The sequence below is a fragment of the Mesocricetus auratus genome, unplaced genomic scaffold (genome assembly GCF_017639785.1).
Source record: "Mesocricetus auratus isolate SY011 unplaced genomic scaffold, BCM_Maur_2.0 Super-Scaffold_6731, whole genome shotgun sequence".
NCBI lineage: Eukaryota > Metazoa > Chordata > Mammalia > Rodentia > Cricetidae > Mesocricetus > Mesocricetus auratus.
This window is the reverse complement of record NW_024429185.1, coordinates 12,385,890-12,411,958: the sequence shown is the minus strand read 5'-3', so window position 1 is coordinate 12,411,958 and position 26,069 is coordinate 12,385,890. Positions and strand designations below refer to the sequence as shown.

The 26,069-nt window shown below is 39.7% G+C and overlaps 1 protein-coding gene across 7 annotated transcripts in view; it reads right to left on the bottom strand.

Moving 5' to 3' along the window:
* The window catches only part of Clcn3 (chloride voltage-gated channel 3), a 94,712-nt gene that overhangs the window by 36,676 nt on the left and 31,967 nt on the right, over nucleotides 1-26,069 (bottom strand). Inside the window, exon 2 of one of the 7 annotated variants that reach the window (XM_013117183.3) lies at nucleotides 12,302-12,364. The exons of 4 other annotated variants lie outside the window; for them this stretch is intronic. Coding sequence is in view for 2 of the 3 variants with exons in the window: in XM_013117182.3 (XP_012972636.1) it covers nucleotides 8,360-8,438 (79 nt within the window). In the remaining variant the exon portion in view is untranslated. Of the gene's footprint in view, nucleotides 1-8,359; nucleotides 8,682-12,301; nucleotides 12,365-26,069 lie in introns of those variants that run through there. 2 more of the 7 variants (XM_013117182.3, XM_005075165.4) reach the window with 2 other exon arrangements.

Here is a 26,069-nt window from a genome sequence, read left to right as displayed (position 1 = left end):
TTACCCATTTGGTATCCCTTTACTTCTCTTCTAGTAACATCTTAAGCTTTTTAAAGAAAACTTCTACCTTATGAGGTCTGTAGTCTTGATTTGGAGATCTATCAGATACACGCCTCGGCCAGGAAAAAGTGAGTATAGCTTGCCCATCAAGAAATAGGCACAGGATTTGAACTCTTTGTGGGACTGGGGGTCCATCAAAACTAGCTGCTGGATACATAAATTTCAAATATACTGATATAAAAATGAAACTAATTAATTTTAATAGCTAAACTATCAGAAGGATGTAAGCTGGCTCCTGCTACTTGGACTCCAAGATATTCAACTTTATTAAAGCTTGTTAGCTCTCAAATTTAAGACCCACTCCCATGACCCTGCAAAACACTCACAGAGAGAGATAGTTAGATAGATAGATAGATAGATAGATAGATAGATAGATAGATAGATAGATAGAGAGAGAGAGACAGACAGACAGACAGACAGACAGACAGACAGACAGACAGACAAACAGACTGACTTCTCTGGAGATTTAATCACACAATGTCTGTGCAGGCCAATCTAATGTCTACTTATATTTACCTAGCAGTTAAAATTCGTAACAAATTCTTTCCTTCAGAGGAGCCTAGAAAAGACCTTAATGTACTTTGATGTTTGAAGGTTTTAGAGTCAAATTCCAGCTTTGCCACCCATTAGCTCTGTGATCCAGTACACATTACTTATTAACCTCTTAGTGCATAGGTCCATTCTCTCAGCCACTCTCAGCTTAAAAGCCAGTGTGTAGACCAGAAGCAAGTAATAAGAAAGATTAATATTTGACAGACATTTTTGGTGTCTAAGACATCTCTAGATTGTATTATATGATACTCAATATAATCAAATCATATAGTATTAATCTTAACCCAAATAATTGACAAATTGCAAAAGAAAAGGGGAGAAAAAAGTATCTTCTACATGTAGGCAAGGAATTATTCAACTTTAGAGGTGGTAGGTGGGTCTCAAATTTGTAACTCTAATAATTATACTAATATATATACAAAAGCAGATCGCTTAGAAGTATAATCAACAACATAATTAGTGGCAATTTCAGAGCTCAAATATCACAACACTAAAAGACTTCACTTAGTAAAAAAAAAAAAAGCTATTCCGCTAATGAATTGGAGACTGGCCTGCAAGTGACATCACCAATTAACTGTACTAAGAAGGCTTTTCAATTTCATTTCATTCTTCTATAGTCATTGAACTGTATAACACTTGGACACCCATGGAAATAAAATGCACCATTTACTAATTACCTAAATATTTATCTTAGAAAATTTAAGTCTAGCTGTTCATTGAAAAAATATATTTCTAATAGAAAAAATAATCTTTTCAACAAATGATAGCCATCCATGCAAAAGAAAAAAATTAAGATTAGGTCCAAGTATAAAAGCCTTAGAAGAAAATGTAAGAGTCTTGTGACCCTGGGTTGGGCAATTAGACCTAACACTAAAGCACAAATGATAACTAAGTATATCAAGTGGACCCATCAGATTAAAATAACTGTTCCTTGTAAAAGCTAGACCCTAGTATAACTAACTCATATCTGAAAACAATAAAAACTCCTAGCCCTTGTACAACACCTGTACAACAGACATTGTTCTTAGTACAGTCATCCAATACAATAACATTGTACGATAAGAATTATTCTCCGTCAGGCGTTGGTGGCGTACGCCTTTAGTATGAGGCATGAGGGAGGCAGAGGCAGGAGGATCTCTGTGAGTTCGAGGCTAGCCTGGTCTACATAGAAACCCTATCTCAAAAAACAAAAAATAAAACAAAAAGAATTATTCTCCATTTTATAAATCTGAAAAACAAGACTAGGAGACTATTAAGTAAGGTCAAGGTCACGATGTAAGTAAGTAGTGGAATAAGCACACAAACCTATTTATCCCCAAAATCACTGCCACTGCATTAACGGGGTAAAAATAAAAATTTCATAATTGGTATACTTACCCATTTAGGGTACGTGGACACCTTTGTTAAGAGTTCAGAATGATTAGACTATGACTAACTCCTAAGCATATGTGCATATGCATTTAGCCTATGAACAACTGGTCCAACCCTATCCATAACAATCACCATGGGAACTCTGCCTTTACTTCCAGGCTCCAGATCACTTTTTACTGTATTGCTTAAAATGCTACAATAAAAAATATTGTGGCCGAAGGGATGCCTCAGTGATTACAGAGTCCAGATATATCACATAGATGCCAGGTAGGCATGGCAACTAGTTTGTAATTCCAGCCCTGGAGACAAGAAATCACACAAGAAGGGGGCTAGAAAGACTTTAGCCCTGTCTAAATTCAGAGTCTAACTTTAAGACCAAATAAAGGTTGGATCAAATAAAGTTTGCATCAAATAACATGGTAAAGAATAATCAAGGGAGATTCCTAATATCAACCTCTAACCTCCATACTCATAGGCACACATGTATGCATGCATGTGTGTGGGCGCAAACAAGCACCTACACATGACAAATGATAAAAAGAGAAGATGCTGTACTAGTAGTCATGGGCAGTGTTCTGTTTTCAGAATACACATTCCAAACCTACTGTGAGAACCCATTCCCATGTTCACCCTCAGGTTGTTCAAGATTCATCTTACACCACAGAAAGCATACCCACACAAATTGAAATATGCCTCTAGGTACATACCTAGAAGATAGTTTTTAAGACCTTTTGACTGTAGCCTACAGCATTCCTCACTGACATGGCTTACAGATACATACCTAGATAAAATGAAAGCTTAATAAATGATACTATTTAGTAAGTAGTGATTTTTTACTTCTTGCTTTATCTTTTAAAAAAATACTGGTCAGTCTCATGACCAACATTTTAACCCTGAAGAATGACGCAAAAGTAGAGAATAATAAATACTAAGATAATCTACTTTTCTATAGGTTAAAATCTTTATAACTCCTACTAGCTATCAATGTGTAGTTGTTGAACTGTAAACTGCTATCTCTTACATTGGAGTCAGTAATAAGTTCCATAGTCATGTAAACAGCAACCTGATGTTTTCCTAACAGAAAAACACTCCAATTGCATTCCTTCACAAAAAAGTAAGCATACCATTGCTTAATAAGATTGTCATTTATTGCTGGGTGGTGGTGGTGGTGGTGGCGGTGGCCACAGCAGCAGCGCGTGCCTTTAATCCCAGCACTTGGGAGGCAGAGGCAGGCAGATCTCTGTGAGTTTGAGGCCAGCCTGGTCTACAGAGCAAGTTCCAGGACAGCCTCCAAAACAATATAGGAAAACCAGAAAAAAAAAAAAAAAGGTTGTCATCTATTACCTCTAGGCCAACTGCCAAAGATATGAAGGCGAGCCTGGCGTTCCCACCGATATTCATGTTGCTATCAGAGAAGGCAAGCATAAAAAGCACAGGCACTGCACGCTATGGAAGAAGCAGGCAGAAATCCATGTTTAAGTATCCCTGCCACAGAGTTCCTTCTGTCCTGAGAGCAAGGGGTCCAGCCATGAACCTTCTCTCCCTCTGTGGACTTACTGATAAGGAATGGTCATCCTAATAAGGGAAGAGAGGGCAAATGTTGTAGGTTGATAGCAGAGGTGTCCCAGAGTTTTGGTAAATTTGAAAGGTAAATGTGCCTCAGTTGGTAGCTATTTACTTAGCATGTACAAATGCTAAATTGGATCCGCAGCACTGCATAAACCGGGTATGGTGGCCACACCTGCAATCCCAGCACTTGGGAGGTAGAGGCAGGATAAACAGACATTCAAGGTCATCTTCAACTACCTATCAAGTTCCAGGCGGGGCAATGGAGCATGGAGCTCTGCAGTTAGTAAGGATCCTTAGAATGAGATACAGACGTATATGCTCTGAAATCTGTTCAGTCATCTGGTCACATTTAATTGTTTAGAGCACACAGACTTAGAAGCTAATACAAAGTCCAAAAGAAGGCACACAGTTAACCAGCAGCAGTGCCGAGCCCACTGCCACATCAGGGCATGGCTTAGCTCTGCCGTGCTGCCACCTCAATATAACGATGGCAGCCTTGGGTAGAAAACAGATCACAGGTCCTAGGCATATTGGAAGCAGGTTCAACGTTCACTTCATGATCTGCATACATTATCACAACAAATAATAAAATGTGCCAAAAAGAAGATAAATTTTGGGTTGAGTTGCCAAGGAAAGACTACACACACACACACACAAAGAGAGAGAGAGAGAGAGAGAGAGAGAGAGAGAGAGAGAGAGAGAGAGAGAGAGAGAGAGAGAGAGAGAGAGAGAGAGAGAGAGAGAGAGAAAATACAACTTAAACACAATTAAAAATAAAATTTGAGCCAGGCAGTGGTGGTGCACGCCTTTAATCCCAGCACTCGGGAGGTAGAGGCAGGCGGATCTCTGTGAGTTCCAGGCTGGGCTGGACCGACAGCCTCCAAAACAATACAGAGAAACCCTGTCTCGTAAAAACCAAAATAAATAAATACATGCATAAATAAATAAATAAATAAAATTTGAAAGTATAATTTAGCTCACTAGCCTCCTATGGAGGTATAAGGTGGAAACCTCAATGCAAGAAAAATGCCAAAATTACAAATTTAGAAGCCCGTTCACATCCTGAATTTCTGATGAGGATAAGCCATGAGATTATTTAAAAATGAATTATAGTAAAGTGCCTGTTAGCTGCTTTTAGAAAACAGAGCTAGAGGGGCTGGAGAGAAGGCTCAGGGGTTAAGAGTACTTGCTGCTCTTCCATAGGTCCTGAGTTTAATTCCCAGCAACCACATGGTGGCTCACAATCACCTGTAATGACAGCTGGTGCCCTCTTCTGGCCTGCAGGGATACATGCAGGCAAAACACTATACACGATAAATAACTTTATCTTTAAAAAAATAGAGATCAGAATTTTTGAAAATTTAAAATTTAAATACTATGGGCAATATAAAACACTTGCGTATAACAGTGCTTGAAGACAAATAGTGTAAAACAAAGCATTGCTAATATCAAATAATTTATTCTTATTTTTTTTTAACCAGAAGCTTTCAGGATGCCCTTTTGACAATATATTTTAACACTTGAATTTCAAAAGTTGTACAAAAGGTGGAGAACTACTATGCTTTCAGAGGGAGGAAAAACAAACACATTCACCAATATAACAGGTAGGGGAAAAAAACTTAAATACATCTACTTTCTACACTGCTTCCTTCTCACAATAAAATAGGTCTCTTGGTTTTGGTGCAACAGAACTAATCATCTTCTGACTAGCTCTTTACTCCCACAGCATCTATTCATTCTATTCTCTCCACCACAAATGCCTGGCAAATTCCCTGTTCCTTGGGAAATGGCCTACTTAGTAACACCTGCCAAAAGGAGACTGCTCTCTTCCTCTCCCAAAGAGCCACGGAAGAGTCAGTCTAATAGCAGTTACAAGAAATTAACAGCCTTGATTATTTGTTTTCAGTATCAAAGCCTTAAGCCCCCACCGGACTCAAGCACAGGTGATTCGAGGCTTGAGAAGAGTATCTTATGATGGAAAGGGCCAAATTATCTCAATCAGATTCTACTAAGTTTTAGCTATTAATATTACTGTTGTAGCTACCATCAGTCTTTTTGAGTACCTAACTGTAACTTATGTAAACACAAGAGCTTCATAATTCAAATAAAACAATAGGTAGTCACATATTTTTTAAAGGCTTTCTACATGGAGTAAATGGAATATTAAACCTGTCCCCTTCAGCCCCACAAAAGTCCAGGGGCTGGTGAGAAGGCTCAGTGCATTAAAAACTGCTGCCAAGCCTGACACTAGTTTGATTCCCGTGGCCCACGTGGTGGGAAGACAGGAATTCGTTTCCACAAGTGCCTCCAAAAACATGCCACGGCACATGTGACCACCTGCCTCGTGACACACAAATAAATGTAGTAAATACAGTTTTAAAAACAAAACCATGAGAAGAGATTAGTAGGTGAAAGGAATTCGACCCCCAAATGACTTAAACTTCATTAAAAATTTAAGCAAGCAAGCATACTGAATAAAACTAGCAGTACAAATAAGTCAAGCTTTTTTTACATCTTGAAAAAAAAAGAGACAAATTATGAAAACCTGATTGCTTCTACCTAGCAAATTTACTCCCAAAGATGGCTATTTCTAAAATAGCATTTTAACTTCTAATCAATAACATATAAATGATTTCTATCTTGAATCTACTTGCTCTAGCCACTACAATATGCACTTAAGTAAAAAGCTTCATTTTTTATTTTTATTCATTATTCATATTATTTTATCCATTTATTCTATTAATTATTCATTTTTATCCCACCTTGAAAAGTACAATTAAGTCCAATTACCCACAGAGCTAATTCTTAGCTCCGGCGGCTTTACTAAACATATCCATGCTTACTTTATAGACAATTTTATACTTTTAATTTTTCCTCTTTCCTCCATCCTAAAGATCTATTCCTAACTATTTCATTTTGTCCTCATGGGGAAGTTGATTCACTTTTCTTGATTTAATTTACGTTCCTATATCCATATGCCCAGTTCCTTTGTGCTGACCTATGGTTTCAAAGGGTTACAAATTACAGAAAACAAACACCTCTCTCACAGAAACTAGGACACTACAGTATGCTTTTAAAGTAAGGCTAATAAATAACTGGTTTATATTGCAACCACTCATTCTTCCTAAACCATCAGCTTATATTAACAAAGGAAGTCTCATCAAAGAAGCAGGATGGCATTTGAGTGAGCGTCTAAGAGGGTTTTAGGCCTTCACGATGGTGCCTGGGAAATTAAGGACATGTCACAGAATTTGTTTAGTTTCTCTCTTAGTAATATCTGTATGTCTAGTTTCAAAGAAGTTTTGACATTTCTTATTTCTTGTGGGCTTTAAAATCAGTATAAATTAGTCCTGCCAAAGACTATCAAGCCAGACCCTTCTAGTTTATCATTACTAACAAACAGATGTTGCCATTACTCAGAGAAAGTATGGCCTGTCTGGTTTTATCATTTAAATACTGATTAATAAATAATGTTACATTTGAATAATCACTGTTCAATAGGAACAAAGAGAAATGAAAAAGAAATAAGCCCTGGGAGTAAAAACATTAGAAAAAATTATTCTTAGTACTTTCAGTTATTTCCTCAAATGTTTTAACATTTTATTTATGTATGTATCTATGTATGTGTATATATATGGAAATGGTATACAGAAAGCAACTCATAAAGGAAAGCACAATATATGTATGTGCCATGATCTTTAAACAGTTTTCTCTCAAAATATAAAAAAACAACCTTTTACTGAGCACAGAATTCTACAGAAAATTGTTGCACCTGTTCAGAGTCTAACATTTTGCAGGCACAGTATGACAAGCAAGTATCTGTTGAATGCATTATAATTCCTAAATTCTATGGAACTTAAAACTATTCTCAGGATACAATATGTACTTTAAATTTTCCTTATTTACCTTGTAAACATAATAAAGTTAGGATTACACCATAAAGTTTATAACGTCAAGCAAATAATTCAAACTAATATGGCTCATACATGAAGTCATCTGGCTAAAGAGTATTTCTTGAAGTTTATTTCTAGAACAACAAAGGCCAACTAGTCTTTTAAAAAATAATTTAAGAAAATGAGCAAAAGACCAGTTTAATTAACTAACACCTAATTAGCTTTAAGGAGACCAAGGCAGAAACTGCCAAAAGATTAACACCATTACACTGGGTACTTATCTGCTCCCAAACTACTGACTTATACTCTGGATACATAAAAAGAACCCTGAATTGTTTTATTCTATCAAGCTGTACAAGATTCCCATGGGAGACAATACAGTATGTCAATTAGATACATTAAATGACAAAAACAAGTTAAATAAAAAAATCCTTCCTGCCATTTTTAAACGTTATAAAATGCAGCTAAGAGCTTTTACTATTACTCCGTGGTGCAAAGTCTACACAGTAATTGGCAGCAGCTAAAAAAGAATGGCATACCGGCACTTGATTTCACTGTGTAAAGAAATTCTAAGTTTCCAGAGATACAAACATACTACTTTGCAGGTGCCAACCAACCACCGGGACTTTAGCTGGCTATAAAGGCAGCTTATTGCTGAGTTAAACAGAAAGCATTTTCACACAGAAGATGGAGTCGCAGCCCTATGTGATCTGAAGCCGTGCTAATCTGCACCGAGCAAACAACTGGGGAGGGCCAGCCCTGCTGGGAAGGTCGCATTCTCCCACACCACCAAGGCAGGACAACTAAGCAGCACACTGCAGCAAGAGGACAACAGACAGCCTGTCTGTCCCCAGAACCGCCCAGCCGCATGCACAACAACCAACAGAGGATTCAGAGCAAGGGGATGCTCTTACCTCTTTTATGTAATTCCCTCAAGGGAATACTGTCTCCTCCCCCGTCATAAGGCAAATAGGGATCGGAAGAAGCATCCATGATCAGAATTTTTTAAAAGAAGGAAAAAAAAAGAAGAGAAGCTTGCTAGATTAAAAAGACGGCAGCATTTTTTCCTCCCCTGCTATAGCAGGCAAGGGAGATGCCATATTTGATGAGGTTGGAACTGTATAGTTCGACTGGCTGAAGCAACTGGGTTCTTCCACAGTGGATGATGTCATCAAAGGGAAATTATTGCAGCCTGGTTGCTAGTGGCTACAATCTAGCTCGGCTTAGAGGCAGTGCAGCCTTCTTAATCAGGTCCTGCTGTGTACGACGATGACTAAGCGCCAAGTATAACAGCCGAAACTGGCTTGAGAAATTTAAAGTGCTCACAACGTAGTTTCAATAGTAAGAAAGCAGAAACACTTATTTTTATTTGGAGAAAATATAAGACATAAAAAAGTAATTCTAAATGCAAACAATGACCCTTTTCATGGCTAATGTGGGAAAAGAGAAAACACAAAAAAGGGTATGTTTCATAAATGTAATAATTTATGCATAAATTCATGAGTCATAACAATGAAAACTAAAACATACCAACAAGTCTCTCCACAGTCTTGGCCTTAAGACTATGTTTAATTTTCCTTTGATCCTTTTATGGAGAATTTAAATGCTGAGTCACTGAATTGAGTGAATGGTGTTTTATCTCATTTACTAATCCCCTTCACAGCCTCCTGTTCCCTTCCTTCAAACCCCAGCCGGGAGACACTCCAGCTTGGGGAAAAGGTGAAAACTTACCACTATACTAACAACTCTTACATGTGCAAATTATACAAAAAGATTAACTATGTATGAGACTTTCTATTTTGCTACTGTTTCCCAACTTACAGAGATTATGTACTTAGAAAGACTTTTAGTAGGAAAATATCTATCAAAGTTAGCTACTCCCACTGCCTCTGTGTTAGAAAATGAGTCAACCTCTAAGATCCTCTCCAACTCAGCATATCTGAAAACTGCAGGTAAGAAGAAAAAGAGAAAGTCTATTCATTTAACCTGGCCTGTTTTTAGTTATTCTGGAGTCTTTTCTCTCCCAAATTTGTTAACTTAGATAGGTTTCTATATTTCAAAAACTTGAAACTCAAATAGACAGCTTCTTACAAAAGTCCACAAGGAATCTGGAAGTCAAGACTCCAGGAAAAGAATCCAAACTAGAACTAGAGTGACATTTTAAGCAAGGAAAGTTTTGACAAAGTCAATTTTACTAAACTAGCTCAATGTGAATTTGGTCACTTGCTGTTCTTTGGTATAATATACACTGCATAGCACTCATAAATCATTTCACCTGCATGAGACTACTTCCTTACACGCCTTAACACAACATGAGAAACCGTCCTACTAACTTCCCTAGCATTTGTGCACTCTCTCCAAACTTGGTCACAAAGAATGAAGAGGACAGTACTGAGGAGGAATATCATTCCTGTGAAATGTTGACAATGCCAAGTAAACTTTGTAGCCATATTGACTTACTTTTCAAGAAAAAATTATGTGCATATGATATATGTGCTAGCATTTGCATAGAGGTAGTTTTAGAATGCGACAAAGTTTAACAGCTGTTATCACTGAGCAATGAGACAGAAGCGGAAAGTGGCTTGCATTCAGTACTCATCAGTTAGACATCAGTTTAATTGAGGGGAAGATTCCGAGATTAGACCCAAGACCTTCTGCATGATGAACACTGGGTCGCATCTCCAGCTCTTCATTAGAATTTTTAAAGGAATATGTTACTTTTATAATAATGAAAGTGAAGTTTGTTCTATTTCCAAAGCAAACTGTTCTGCATCACAGGGTTCACAGAAGATCCTCTCTCCTCAGACATACTTGGAAGCACAAGGCACTAGATCTTACTTTACAGTTAGCCCTCTTCCCTAAGAGAGTGCCGAGCATGGAGAAAGACGGAGCAAAGCTTTCAGAAAGGCAATCCATTAAAGCTACACAGACGTTTTGAAGTTAAAACACCACTAAACAAAGAAACACTAAGGTCTAAGAAGTAAACCTCCCCCTCCCAAAAAAGTACACCCCACAATAAACTGAAATCACAAAGTAGTTTTGTGATGTTCATACCTCATAAAGTTTTAGTCCCTCACCTAGGCAAACACACTGTGAATTTTAGGCCCTCACCTAGGCAAACACACTGTGAGTGAGTTTTAGGCCCTCACCTAAGCAAACACACTGTGAGTTTTAGGCCCTCACCTAGGCAAACACACTGTGAGTGAGTTTTAGACCCTCACTCACCTAGGCAAACACACTGAGTTTTAGGCCCTCAACTAGGCAAACACACTGTGAGTGAGTTTTAGGCCCTCACCTAAGCAAACACACTGTGAGTTTTAGACCCTCACCTAGGCAAACACACTGAGTTTTAGGCCCTCACCTAGGCGAACACACTGTGAGTGAGTTTTAGGCCCTCACCTAGGCAAACACACTGTGAGTGAGTTTTAGACCCTCACTCACCTAGGCAAACACACTGTTGAGTTTTAGACCCTCACCTGGGCAAACACACTGTGCAGTTGGTCTTTAGACAAGGACAGGAAGGCAGGAGGGCTGGGACCAGGAAATTAAAACGGATTACAATCAGGGTGTGGTAGAAGGAAGGGGAGCAAAAGAAAAAAGTCCAGAATTATTTTCTTGTTTTGTTTTTGGTATTTCAAGACAGGGTTTCTCTGTGTAGCTTTGGAGGCTGTCCTGGAACTCACTCTGTAGACCAGGTTGGACTGGAAACTCACAGAGATCCACCTGCCTCTGCCTCCATGCCCAGTGAAAAGTCCAGCATTCTTTTTTTTTTTTTTTTTTTTTTTTTTTTTGGTTTTACGAGACAGGGTTTCTCTGTATTGTTTTGGAGGCTATCAGTCCAGCCTAGCCTCGAACTCACAGAGATCCACCTGCCTGGGCCTCCCGAGTGCTGGGATTAAAGGCATGTGCTACCAATGCCCGGCAAGTCCAGAATTCTTAAGCACAGCATGAAGTTAAGGCTCAAGGGGGAAACTCTGAAGAACAAAACCCACAGGCCTGGAAGTAACACACAGGGCTTGCAAGCCTCTTTCTAGTCAAACATCAACCTCATATGGAAGCCTGGCTAAATTAGATTGTTTATATTGTGATATTGTGGTGGTCCAGCCTCCTGGTCACATAAACACTAATGATCTAAGAAAACTACTATCTTTTTGTTAAATTTCAAACCCAGGACAAACAGTTGAGGTGCCTATTTAACATAGCAAAGCAGACCTGGCCAACAGGTCCTCCCAGCATCCTCAGTCCCTAACTGTTCCAAGGTATGGCTGGCACTCCTCTACCCTTCCTCCAGAGGCTTTTCCTAGATAATCCAGACATTTTGGTTACCCACCCCTTCCCCTTTTGTCCCTTTGGCCTCCTGGCTGCTGTACTTAGTTCCTCTCTCCCTTCCCCTCCCTGTCCCACATGGCCCAGCTCAACCTGGTCATGTCCACTCGTAAATACCATTGTAAAAGGTAAAATGACAATGATTATGATAACTAAAGATAACAGCATGAAGATTCAATAATATCTACAGCGAAATTTACACCCTTAAATGTACTCAATTGAAATGGAAAGCCAAAGACCTACCATCTATTTCCAGTTTTAAAAAACTTTCTGTAGAAAGCAGAAGATAAAAATCAAGAATCAGAAAACAAATACACAACAGAAAAACAAAGACGAACTGATTCACTCTCTGGGAATTTGTTGTATTCACTCCTTTGCTCTTAACCTAGGGGTAGAGCAAATATATTATAACACAGTATTTCACTTTTCTGGACCTTTTTAAAACCTTTTGCAGTGCTAAGGCAACATATGCAGATGGGGTTTTAGAAACAAGTAGCCACGTCCTGTAGTATAATAAAAAGCAAGCTCACTTCTTTCCAGTGACACCAATTCAGGATTTTTAGGATTTCATCGGTACTTCAGGCTCATTTTACCTAGACAGGAACCAACAGATTAATATCAAGTTGTTTATCCTTGTACATTTAAAACATTTCAAATCACAGCACTGCATACATTTAACACGTTTTAATTTTCTCTAAATGTATTGCCTTCCTGTTACATGAATGCACACATTTGGGCAGCCCTCTATCCTCTATTTCTACTAACAGTAAGTAGGTTGCTCTAAATAAACAGCCTGGGGATACCAGTGCAGAAAATGTTTACAAGGGAACTGGCAACAGAATGAAGGCTATCAAATGCTTGAAGAACATGACCTTGCTTACAATAAGTACCAGATGAACTTTGGAATAGTTTATTTCTAAAAATAATTCTGAGTAGACCATTTGAAAGCATCTGGACTTCTCTCTAGCAGGCAGACATTAAATAAAACTACTAGAGTTGTTTCAGGGCAAAGTCCAGGGCCTGGAAGTCTCAAAGAAATAGGCTTGGCCACTGTGCTGGCTAATTTTATGTCAGCTTGTCACATGAAAAAATACCTTCATAAGGGTGGAGTATAGGCAGGCTATAGGACATTTTCTTAATTAGTGGTTGATGTGGGAGGGCTCAATCTATTGTGAGTGGGGCCATACAAGAGCTGGTGGTCCTGGGTTCTATAAGAAAGCAGCTGAGCAGGCCATGGGGAACAAGCCAGTAATCAGCACTCCTCCAGGGGCTCTGCATCAGCTCCTACCTCCAGGTCCTGTCCTGGGTGAATTCCTACTCTCACTGCTTAAGACGAACTGTTACGTAAAATTGAGAAACAAACCATTTCCTCCAAGTTGCTTTGGACATGGTGTTCCATCACAGCAATAGCCATTCTAACTAGGACAGCCACCTATCACAAAAGCCAATCAAAGAGAGAAGTCATGGTGAAAAGCAAGAAAAGAGACTTAACAATGCTAAATGCTGTAGGGACTCCAGACCTCTGCAGCCATGAGCATCCGTACTCACATGCTCCTACAAAACATACATAAAACGAAAAGTAACAATAAGTGCTTAAAAAGTTTCTGTATTAGTCAGGGCTCTTTAGAGTCACAGAATTTATAGGATGAATATATATATTCATATATATATAACTTTGAGAATATATGCATTCCCATATTGGAATGACTTAAGGACTACAGTTCAACAATGGCTACCTGTGAATAAAAAGTCCAAGAATCTAGTCCTGTGAGACTCGGTATCTCAGCGGGTCTTCTGATGCTGGAAACCCAAAGTAGACTCCAATACCAGTGAAGGAATGGATGTGCTGACAAAGTGAGGGCAATCGGGCAAAAAACAAACACACCCCTTCCTTCCTCCATTGTTCTTCCAGCACAAGGTGTGGCCAGATTAAAGATGTACCTTCAGCCTCAAGCAAAGTCTGGATTAAAGGCATGTGTCAACCATTCTCAAGATCCGGATCATTCGTGTGCCCTCCAGATACCGTCCAGTTGACAACCAAGAACAGCCATCACTGTTTCTAAACCAGCCTTTACCAAAGATTTTCAATGTATGGTAGTTGAGTTTATGTTGCCCAATGTGGCATGGTGCTGACCATCTCAGTGGACTAGTACCACCAAGTAGCCACCAACTAAAACAATACAGTTAAAAGCAGCTTGTCATCTCTCAAGGTCAGCATGCTGTTGCCAAATAAAAAGATTCTAACTCAGAATTCCTTTATTTGGTTTCTGAGCAACACCACAACTTTCTACTACAAAGCAATTTCTTTTGTTCTTAAACCAACAAAGACACTGTACTAATGGCTGGCTACTCTTGGATTACTGTGCCAGAGATTTTTTAACTGAGGTAGAAACACCCAACTTCATTATCATTTATAAAAGCAACCAACTCCAAATTCTAGGATTTCAACTTTTATATTCTAGGAACAATCTTCTTTTTTATAATCTTTTTTTTTCATACAATATGTTTTGATCATATTTTCTCCACCCCCAAACTCTTCACAGATCTTCCCTACCCCACCACAAACCTAAGGCTAATCCTTTGTCTCTGTTTCTCTGTCTCTCTCGCTGTCTCTCAAACAAAACAAATAAAATAAAAAGTCCTTAAAAATGAGATTTTGTGGCGTGGGGCTGACATACCATTGACACCCCATGGGGGAAAGTGATTTTTCCCTTTCCCAAGAGGCAGCAACTGCAAACAGCGTGTATTCTATCATCACTTTTAACACAGTACACGAGGTCCTGTGCTTCTCACCCACAAGTCAGCAGACCCCTGTTATCACTGTCCAGCTTCAGTACCCTCGGTGAGCTCCATCATTTTCAAGGGGACATGACTCCCAAGCTCAGTTTCATGATTTACATCTTCCTTTGCTACTTCTTCAGTCTCAGGCTATTCCTTTCTAAATGCTCATGCTCTGCTCTCCAGATCCTGTTCCTCCCTGGCACTGTGTGTGTGCTATGAGGTTCAGCACCAGCTGATGCTCTGCCTCCAAATCCACACTGTACTCCAGCTCCCATCCCACATCTACTGCTTCCTCCTTTCACCTCCTAAATTATTTCTCCATTTTAATTTAAAGGACAGACATGTCATTGGTTCTACCACTTACATGTTCTCGAAATCATCATCCCTAGATAGTACATCATCTTTCCCTAGACAGCAACAATCTCGAAACAAAGACCCACCGCATTCTCACTCCTCCATTATCCTAAGCACTTACTTATCTTGGTATCTGGTCCATATAGAAGCCTAATAATTATCTGTGGGCTGGGAAATACATAATTAAAATTAAGTCTATAAGCCTGAGTATATATACCAATATAATTACGTAAACACATATACACAAACAAAATTATGTCTGCATGGTCACGGAAACAAGTTAAATCTAAAAAGCAGTCAAAATCCAAAGATGATAATCAAGTTAGGTGCTTTGCATTTTCAACTGTCAGGTCCAAAGGAAATAGACTCCAATTCCCCAAACTCCAAAAGGCAGTTTGTATATCCGAAATGAGCTCAAACTAGACTATAGAATTTCTGGTAGTTAGATAACCACCAGAATTCCTCAGGAACTTGGGAAACCAATATCAATCTACCAAAAGGAGTCATTTTCCTTACCCTTACCTCTGGCAGAAGTGACAAATGGCTCTCCTTTGACATATACCTGTAACTGCATATCAAAACCCATGCCAGCCTCCAGACTCCCTCAGTAGCACAAGTACTTGTTAAACATTTCAAAGCACGCGTGTGCACGCATGCGCTCGCTCGCACACACACAAGCACACACACACACTCTCTCTCTCTCTCTCACACCCCTCTCTCTCCTGGTCCTCCCACACCCTTAATACCCTGCTATCACTATTCTCTGCTCTTATTCTGATGTCCTCTTACTCATTCTTTCCCCCCTCACTCTGTTCTCTCTTTTGTAAATTACATAATACTTTTATTGCTTACTCAGGAATCTCATTATGCAGCCCTGTCACACCCACCTTCCAGTCCTCCCAAGTCTGCCCCCCACTCATTGTGACCCTCCCCAACAAAAAAAAGAAACAAAGTCCAATTTGTGTTGTCCTTATACCCACTGGAACACGGTCAAGCTCCCAGAGGCCACCCCTTAAAGAAATCAGTCCTTTTGCGCCTGCACCCCACAAGAAGCCATCGGCTGTGGAGAGTCAAGCTTCAGCATCCTTATCACAACTTTTAAGGGTTCTCTTCAGTGGCTTTCTGCGTAAGCTGTTACCTTGGGGTGGGGGCGTAGGAGTTGTCACAGAAGGAGTTGCCATCTACGTCCCTCGTTGCCAACTGCACGTCTGCAGCCTCTCTATCCTGCTATCCGGCTATCCCCCTGTCTCTCCCACTCGGCCACTTCCCTGTTCCCTAGCCCTGGCCACATTCACTCCGCTTCTCTCTCTCTCTCTGCTCTGCACTTTTCCAGATGTCTCTGGAAGTTCTCTCTCTCTCTCTCTCTCTCTCTCTCTCTCTCTCTCTCTCTCTCTCTCTCTCTCTCTCCCTTTCCTCTCTCTCCCTCTCTCTCTGCTCTGTCGGTACAGTTTCTTTACTGTGCCCCCTTGCGCACATCTTGTATCATTTGGGGAACTGGGATTCCCTTTGGACCTAGCATCAGCCCTATATTTTTCTTAATTCCTCATATTCTCTACAAGCTCACTTAGATTTTATATTGAAAATCAACTCTTTCTAACCATGGGGTGGGTAGGGAAATTCTGACACAGAGTTTCACCATAGCTCTGGCTACATTGAAACTGAGTCTGTAAGCAGTCTGTTAAATCTCCCCTCTCTCTCTCCCTGTATGTGTGTGCATGCATGTATGTATCTTGGGACGTGATGCAAGGCCAGCACTCTACCACTAAGATATATCCCCAGCTTTTTCTAATCTATCTTTAAAGGTAAAGTTTAATCTCAGAATAGAAAGATCCTGACTACTTCTTACTCATTTTCCCAACTGTTCATATTTTATATTTCCATGGCACACTTGTCAAAATTAAAAATTAACGTTGGTAAACTCCAAACTTCACTTGGACTTCAGAATGCTTCCTGCATCTGTCATCTTTGTATTCTAGATTCCAGTTCAGGATACCACACTTCACTTGGCTGTCATCTTTCGTTTTTGACTTTTTCAGAAGTGACTTGTTTCCATGACCTTTCCTGTAAAATGCCCCCTTTTCTTCAGCTAGTATCTTTTTCTGGAGAAGATCTTTGGATAGAAGAATGAATACAAGGATGACATCTCCAGGGATATGATCTCAATCTCAACACATTTGTGATATTAATGTACAACATTTGCCAAGTTTCCACAGTCAAATATCTCTTTTTCTACCTGCCCCTAACTCTATTCTGTGGAAGTGGCTTTCAAGGAAGAAAGATGTAAGGATTAAGCTTTGTTCCTGGAGTTGCAAGAGCTACATGAAGTTTCAGGATTCTTCCACAAACTAGATTCTCTCCCCACCTCCCCACCCCGTTTATTCATATCATTTATAGCATAGATGTGGGCTCACTTCATACTTAGAGCAATAGTCCACATTCCTTCCCTTGTGGCTCCTCTGATTCTAGCTCGGCCTAGTGGGGGTTCTTTCAGGATCCTCTGACATGATCCCAGTAAGGTTTTTATGTTGTTGTTGTGGGGTTTTTTTTGTTTGTTTGTTTGTTTGTTTGTTTTTGGAGACAGCATTTCTCTGTATTGCTTTGGAGCCTGTCCCTGTCCTGGCACTCACTCTGTAGACCAGGCTGGCCTCGAATTCACAGAGATCCACCTGCCTCTACCTTCCAGGTGCTGGGATTAAAGGTGTGCGCCACCAACGCCCGGCTCCCAGTAGGTTTTTTAAAGTATTCTCTTGTTTCTGACACTGTAAGATACTGCAGTCTCATTTTGTGTTTTCCCACACCAGTAATCCAAATCATTATTAAATCTTTAAGTGAATCATAAAATACTTTTTGAGTCCAGGATAAACCAAAGGAATGTCATGACATAATCTATTTGATGGCTGGGATGTTTAAATTTTGGATAACCATGCCAAAATTGCCACAGAGGACTTTAAGGTATAATAAAACACTTCCACGATTTCTTCTAACATAGTCTTTGTTTTTCCTTCCGAAAACTAGACGAAACAAGTCTGAATTGAGTAGGCAGCCTAGATACTTTTCTCCTCATTTTTCAGAGAAGGAAACTGAGAAGCAGAAGTGATAATCCCTGACAGTGTCAGAAAACTTCTTAATATAGCTATGCTCTGCTGTCCACCACAGTGTCAATATTGTCACTTTTCCTCTCCAATACCACTACCATTTTGCTGGGTTCTTGTGCACTGCAGTTATGACAGCATAAGTAACATACTGCCTCCTATCCAACTGAATAGTCTATCCATTTCTATGGCTAACTAGTTAAACCAAACACTTCCCTATTAATTCATAATGATTCCCACCCCCCAAAAAAGAAAAAAGGGGTCCTAAAAACCATAAAATAGGCTGGACCAACAGCCTCCAAAACAATACAGAGAAACCCTGTCTTGTAAAAACCAAAAAAACAAACCATAAAATATGAACAGCAAATATACTAAATAGTTGGTTGTTCAACAACACTGCATTAAAGAACTCCTCCTACATGCATACCAATAAATTATAAGGGAAGGATAAATAATCAGCATATATGGTTGCCCATGATAAACTTTTATCTTCTTTACCATGAAGTTTGAGGAGAATTGGGAGTTCAAGGTCAGCCTCAGCTATGTAGTGACTTCAAGGCTAGCCTGAGCAACAAGAGACCCTGTCACAAAAAAAGTCAATTAAAATGTATGAGCCCTAAGGAAATTATGTGAAGAAAGTAAACTACTTCTAAAGCAAAAGGAACAATTAGGATAATGTTACTGAAACTTAAAAACGCTTGCACACGGGAGTAGGACTCGCAATGAACAGCACAGACAAGGATGACGAAAGCAAATACTGCAGAGGCAGCATGGACAGCTACAGGGAAAGGGCCACAGCAGCCGCAGCTCCAGTAAGATGAGGCTGGCCAGGGTCCTAGGGGCTAACTTCAGAAGCAGTGAACAATCAGTATTGTAGGGAAAGGCAAAGCACCTGCAGAAACTGCAGCCAGATGCAAGGCAAACAGCTCATCACCAGTGATATTTGGCAAAATAACAGCTTATCCTCCTATAATAACAAATGTACTTTTATCACAGACATGGAAGACCAGTTTTTTAATTTTGTAGTCAGATTGTTAGGGTTTGAAAGACACTGAAATGAATAAAGAAAAATGTAGTCAAATTCTGTAACCAAAATAAAAGCCATTATTTTCAGGTTTTTTTTCCATCCTTGTATATATAGCCAAAAGAACTGGAATATTAGGCAGAGTTTACTAATAAAAACCTTGCCTGTGCAAAGTGGTGGTGGTGCACACCTTTGATCCCAGCACTTGGGAGAGAGGCAGAGGCAGGCAGATCTCTGTGAGTTCGTGGACAAGGGCCTGGTCTACAAAGCAAGTTCCAGGACAGCCAGAGCTATACAGAGAAACCCTGTCTCAACAAACAAGCAAACAAACAAACAAGCTTGCCTGTGTCAGAGATCCACACCTTTAATTCCAGCACTCAGAAAGCAGAGGCAGGTGGATCTCTGTGAGTTCCAGGACAGCCAGGGCTACAAACAGCTCGGAAGCAAACAAACAAACAAAAAACCTTGGCTGCAGTTTTTACCAGATGGTAAATCACTTTAGCAACCCAGTATGTTTCTGGCTGCTAGCTTATCCTGAAACAAAATTCATTGTATCAAGCGGGTTCCTTAGACTCTGAAGACCTGTAAGATCTCTTACAAAATGTCTGTGAAGTTAAAAACCATTAACACTAACACACTTATCAAAATTCTATTGCTACTGTAAAAAAAATCAATATACATTTGCTAACTGAAACAAAAAAAAACCCATTCACTTACAGTACTAGGTAGATACCAAAAGTCCAAGATCAAGGTGTCAGCTGGAATGCATTCTTCTTGGAGGTTTTAAGAACAAAATCTGTTTCCTTGCTTTTTTCAGCTTCTAAAGGCCTCCTTGGTTCCTTTACTCATGGCCTCCTCTTGTATCATTCCAACCTCTCAGCTTTGTCTCGAAGTCTCCCACCAATGATACTGATCCACCTGCCTTCCTCTTTTAAAAACCTTTGTGATTACATTGGCACCACCCAGTTATTCCAGGCTAATCTCCTCATCTCAAAAGATCACTGAATGAACCACAAAGTCCCTTTCATCATCTGCTAAGTTATTTACAGGTGCCCGGAACTAAGGTATGGGGAGTGTGAGAGGGTGTGGGAGGGGCCATTACTCAGTCAAACAGAACACCTCTTTTTCTTCCTACTGACCTTTGTATATATATAGTTCAAGGGTAACAAGAAGCCACCATCTAGTACAAATCAAAGCTGTCACATGAACATGTACTAAATACCCTAGTGTTTTTCACAATTGTGTCCTGTTTTCCCTACAGATAAATGCCTGACACAACAGCAAATATTACTCACTTTATTAAATCACAGCTTCAGTCATATGCTCTACTTAATATTCCATGTGTGGAAACAGAAAATCTATCCCTCTGTCATCCTTACAAAGGCCCACCTGGGGAAAGATACTTGAGCTAATATGTAAGCTGAAATGTGAACTTACTTTCACAAACCCCACTTTCTGAAAGAACACCAAATATAGCTGTGTAGAACTCAGAATCTGGCAGGCATTTTCTCAACAAAATCAGGTGAGCCTACCTCTTCAAATATGGTAGTATGTGTTACCAATAATAAATTCACTTTTAGGCAAAAATAAAAACTGAACCTGTGACCCAGAGAACTTCCCATCAGTTCAAGACTTTCTCTCTGACATCTGTAGCTTCTTGATTGTATGCATGAAGACATACAGAAATCAACTGTTAGGGACTGAATTATGTGCCCCCCCTCAATTTGTATCTAAGTCTTTAGCTCTTATCTTAGAAAGTAACTGTATTTGGAAATAAGGTCCAGGTTAACTTTTGAAGTCCTAGTTAAGTGTGCCTCATTTCTTATGATGTGCAGACACTGAGAAGAACAATACTGTGAAGACGAAGACAGCGGGGGGTAGAGAGCTACCAACAAACCAAGGACTCAAAAGGAAAGAAAGCAGTATGTGGCTTAAGGTTCTCGGCCTGTAGTATGTTACTATGGCTGTAACAGCGAAGTGATACATTAATAAATACATTTTCCAAATTATTTCTAAGTATGTGGGTAGAAGATCCATTAAAAGTGCAAGGTGGACAAATAGATTAATTTTTACAGAGCACAAAGTATTCATCAATGGTTTCAACACTGCAATTAGCCTTTAAGAAATTAACACTTGTCACCTTTTAGTATAATATTAAAGAATATCCACAATGACATACAAGAGGCTACTAAATTATATTCTTTTCTAACTATGTATTTTTTGAGATGGATCTTCTAACATGTCACAATACATACATTTGAGAATCTGTCCTCTACTAAGCTAAACATTAGAGATATTTTTAAATGCAAATCAGTGCCACTCTTCTCATTAGGCTTATTGGGAAAATATATTTTTCATTAATGTCAAAATACATTTTAAATTTATATTTAACTGAACTAACATTCTTCTTTAATTCATAAAGGCAAATATTAATAACTTACATTTTAAGAGATGCCACTGGGTATGGTGAGACACGCTTATCACCCAGCATCTGTGAGGCAGAGCTCCAGGTCAGCAGGCTACACTGTGACGTTCTGTCTCACAGACACAGGGGTAGGGAGCAAGTACAATACCACATGGTAAATGTACGAGGTCAGGACTCCTAATTATTTTCTCAATAGTACAACAGAAAGACATCTGGGGAAGAGAAAAAAGCTCCTGCTTAAAGACACACTAAGAAGTATACCTCAATTATAGGTATTTTGTGAATTCCTGGATGAACTATTTACTTCATTTTTCTAAGGCATTTATGTCACTGTTTTCTTTAAAACTAATGATAGTTTAAATTACTGTAGCTTTGTTGTACAGACAGCATACACATTTGACCTATTCTCAATACTGAATGTCTTCTGACAGACACAAAATTATTCCTTTTTTAGAAGATTTCTTTTTAGTTAGGTGGTAGTGGTGGTGGCGGCGGCTGCAGCAGCAGCACAAGCCTTTAACCCCAGCACTTGGGAGGCAGAGGCAGGCGGATCTCTGTGAGTTCGAGGCCAGCCTGGTCTACAAAGTGAGTTCCATGACAGCCTCCAAAGACAGAGAAACCCTGACTTGGAAAAAAAAAAAAGATGTGTTTTTATTTTATGTGTATGAGCACTGTGTAGCATGTCACACTGCATGTAATGTCCACAAAGGCCAGAAGAGGATGTCAGATCACCTGGATCTGGAGTTACTGACAACCATGAACCAAATATGAGTGTTGAGACTAGAACCCAGGTCCTTAAAAGCAGCAGATACTCTTAATCACCAATCCATTCTCTAGCCCCACAAATTTCTTCTTAATGAAGAAGTCTGACCTTGTGTAAAAACAGTTTTCATGAATGGAATCTCTAGCAACTTCTATTTAGTCTTACATTGTATTGAGCTTTACTACTTCCCTTTTCTTTCTTTCTTTTTTTTTTTTTCTTTTGTGTGTTTTTTTTTTTTTCAAGACAGGGTTTCTCTGTGTAGCTTTGGCACCTGCTCTGGAACTCCCTGTAGGAAGGCCTCCAATTCACATAGATCCAGCAGCTTCTGCCTCCTGAGTGCTGGGATTAAAGGCATGCGCCACCACCACCTGGCCAAGCTTTACTATTTCTTTTTTTTTTTTTTCTTTTTTTTTTAATTTAAATTTAAAATAGAAAGGCTGCTTCACATGTCAATCCCAGGCCCCTCTCCCTTTCCCTCCCCTCCTCCCACACCCTCCCACCAACCCCCCCAATATCCCCTCATTTCCCCAGGGAGGGTGAGGCCCTCCATGGGGGTGTCCATAGTCTGTCATTTCATCCAGGGCAAGGCATAGACCCTCCCCCAAGAGTCCAGGGTGAGAGTACATCTCACATTGTTGGATGGGAAGTCCATTTGTATAACCGGGATGAATACTGATCTACTACCCAAGGCACAATAGATTACCTAGGCCTCCTCACTGACACCCACATTCAGGGGGTCTTGATCAGTTCCATGCTGGATTCCCAGCCATGAGTCTGGGATTCAAGAGCTAACCCTTGTCAGGTAAGCTGTTTCTGGGGGTTAAACCAGCCCAGTCTTAACCCCTCTGCTCATCAGTCCTCCCTTTCTGTCACTGGATTCCTTGAGTTCAGCTCAGTGTTTAGCTGTGGGAGTCTGCCTCTGCTTCCATCAGCCACTGAATGAAGGTTCTGTTTCCCAGACTTTCTGGCAGTGGGACTGTATGCTGGCACTCCCCAGATCTATGTCTAAAAACCATAAATGAGAGAGTACACGCCATGTTTCTCTTTTTGTGACAGAGTTACATCGCTCAGGATGGTTTCTTATAGTGTCATCCATTTGCCTGCAAATTTCAGGATTCCATTGTTTTTGCCCCCCCCCCCCGCTGAGTAGTACTCCATTGTGTAAATGTACCACATTTTCTCTATCAACTCTTTGGTTGAGGGGCATCTAGGTTGCTTCCAAGTTCTGGCTATTACAAATAATGCTGCTATGAACATAGTGGAACAGGTGTCCTTGTTGCATGAATGTGAATCTTTTGGATATATGCCTAAGAGTGGAGTTGTTGGGTCTTGTGGTAGGTTTATTTCCAGTTTTCTGAGGAATCTCCATACTGATTTCCAAAGTGGCTGTACAAGTTGGCACTCCCACCAGCAGAGGAGGAGTGTTCCCCTTTCACCACAACCTCTCCAGCATAAATTGTCATTGGTGTTTTTGATTCTGACAGGAGTAAGATAGTATCTCAGAGTTGTTTTGATTTGCATTTCTGAATGAAAGCTAACTGAATATAAAGAATTATAAGCCTAAAATCACACAGAATAACTCTTCGAGAAATAATCAAATGATGAATTCCTAAAACATTATCTATAGTCTCATCTATCCAAAGATAGTCTGAGATGAACTTTTGAATCTGATAATGCCTATCAGATGCAGTACTCTTGTCCAAAATGTCAGGGAGCAGCATATTCAAATTTTGTTTTTTGTTGTTTTTGTTTGCTTGAGGATTTGGGGACAGTCATATACACATAATAAGATACCTTAGGGTGAGGTCTGAGTCTAAACAGAAAACTCACTTATGTTATATTTTGGGGCATTACCACTGGATCATGCATAGAAGAGGCGCCTACAAGGTGCCACTCCCTGAGGGCTTAGTGGCTGCTGGGTGAAGGTGCCATTTTCTCTAGTGGTATAGCCACTGATAAGTTGGCTGTGATGCAACAATAACCTCCCACTCATGTTCAGATCAGCAACCCTAACTAAATTAGTCACAAGAAGCAGAAGTGAAAGTTGGTGGAGGAAGACTATTTGGGGGAGAAGAGTTTCATGGGGGGTGAGGGGTAAGAGGAAAATGACTAAAATTATATATATACATGCCTGACATTTTCAAGTGTATTGGTGAGCTAGACAGACAGCTCAGCTGGTTAAGAGGACTGGTTACCTTCCCAAAGGACCCAGGTTTGATTCCCAGCATCCTGTGGCAGCTCACAATTGTCTGTATATAACTAGTGTCCGAGGATCTGACTCCCTATTCTGGTCACCTCGGACACCAGGGATGCACATGGACACACATGCAGACAAAACACTAATACACACAACAGAATAAAATATTTTTTAAATGTTAAGTATGTTGGTAACATTTATTTCCTGTTCTCCTTTCTACATTTTTGTCACTTCAGGTGGCTTTCCTTTTGCTTAATTCTTATATAATACTTAAGTTAATAACTGAATTCTGTGTGTCCTTTTGAGCTACGTTGCTTCTTTTGTTGAAATAAAGTAGACTATTTCTCACTATACAAAAGAAATCTGCACTATGGTTTTACCCAGTAAGAGCTGAAGACCTGGATAACATGAGCCTACTTCTTAGATACCACAGTTTCATGAGGTTGATGCTATGCTTATCTGTAGTGATATATTCACCCCCCACACCTGGAGCACTGACCAACTTGATTCAACTTGATGTCATTGAACTAGCATACATCACCCCTACACCGGTTTGGGACTATACTGCTCTAGACAATTCCAGAACATTTAGATCAAGCAGTGCACTTCCTTATTACACCCTGGCCAGAGATTCAGATAAGAACTTCAGTCAAGCATCTCCTGCCACACAGAGACTAGCTAAAAATGTTATAGCTAGTCCTCTTGAGACTTTCTGTTCCTTTTTTTTTTTTTTCCTACAGGATCCAATGGAGTCATAGTCATCTCATTTCAGCAGGAAGTAATTCTAAGAAAACAACCCCTTTCCCTACTGTTGGCATTAAGGATATTTTGGGCTTTTTCTTTTCTCTCATTGCTAAAAAAGGGATAACTATCACCTGCTTGGGGTTGGTTTTAAGTTGTTGAGGGTTGGGTATGGAAGGTGACGCTCAGACTCGGGTATCTCTTTCACGTAAGTTTAAGGGTATGGATGGGAAGGGTGTGGTTAGGATGGGATATAGGTAGATTAACATATCTTCTTGTAAAGTAATTTTAGCAACTATTAGCTATAGATAACTTAAATTGTTAGATTCTTGTATGCTGACTGTATAGGATCTTCTTTCTGTTTACGATGTGTTACACACAAATGCAAAACTATCTTTACGTATATATTTTGTATATTGACACAACTTGGGATATTTTATCATATTGCACTTTCCAGTTCTACGTCTAGTCAAGACATTGCAGCTCTATATCTGTTAGTGAAAATTTTTTTATATATGTATGTATGTACATAGTTACACTTTTTGAAATCATTATCCTTGCTAAATTATTTTGGAAAGCTTCAGCCATCAAGCAACTATGTTTCTGAGAATTACAGATTATAGTTACCCATAGGTATAAGAATATACCTATGAGGTTAGCCAGACATAGATATTTGATCTTCAAACACTTCAAAGACCTGCAGAATATGCCATTTAAATATTGCAATATTAGTACTCCACTGACATGAGACACAATTGTTCCTGACAGCACCAAGCTATTCCCAAGTGTATGTTGGGCACTGATGTCACTCCTTCTAGAGTTCATTCTCTCCTTGGCTACTGGCCTCTTGGGCAAAGAACTGCCCCCACCTCAACCGCTGACTCTGGACATGCTGTCCCACTGTGCTTGCAGGGGATATAC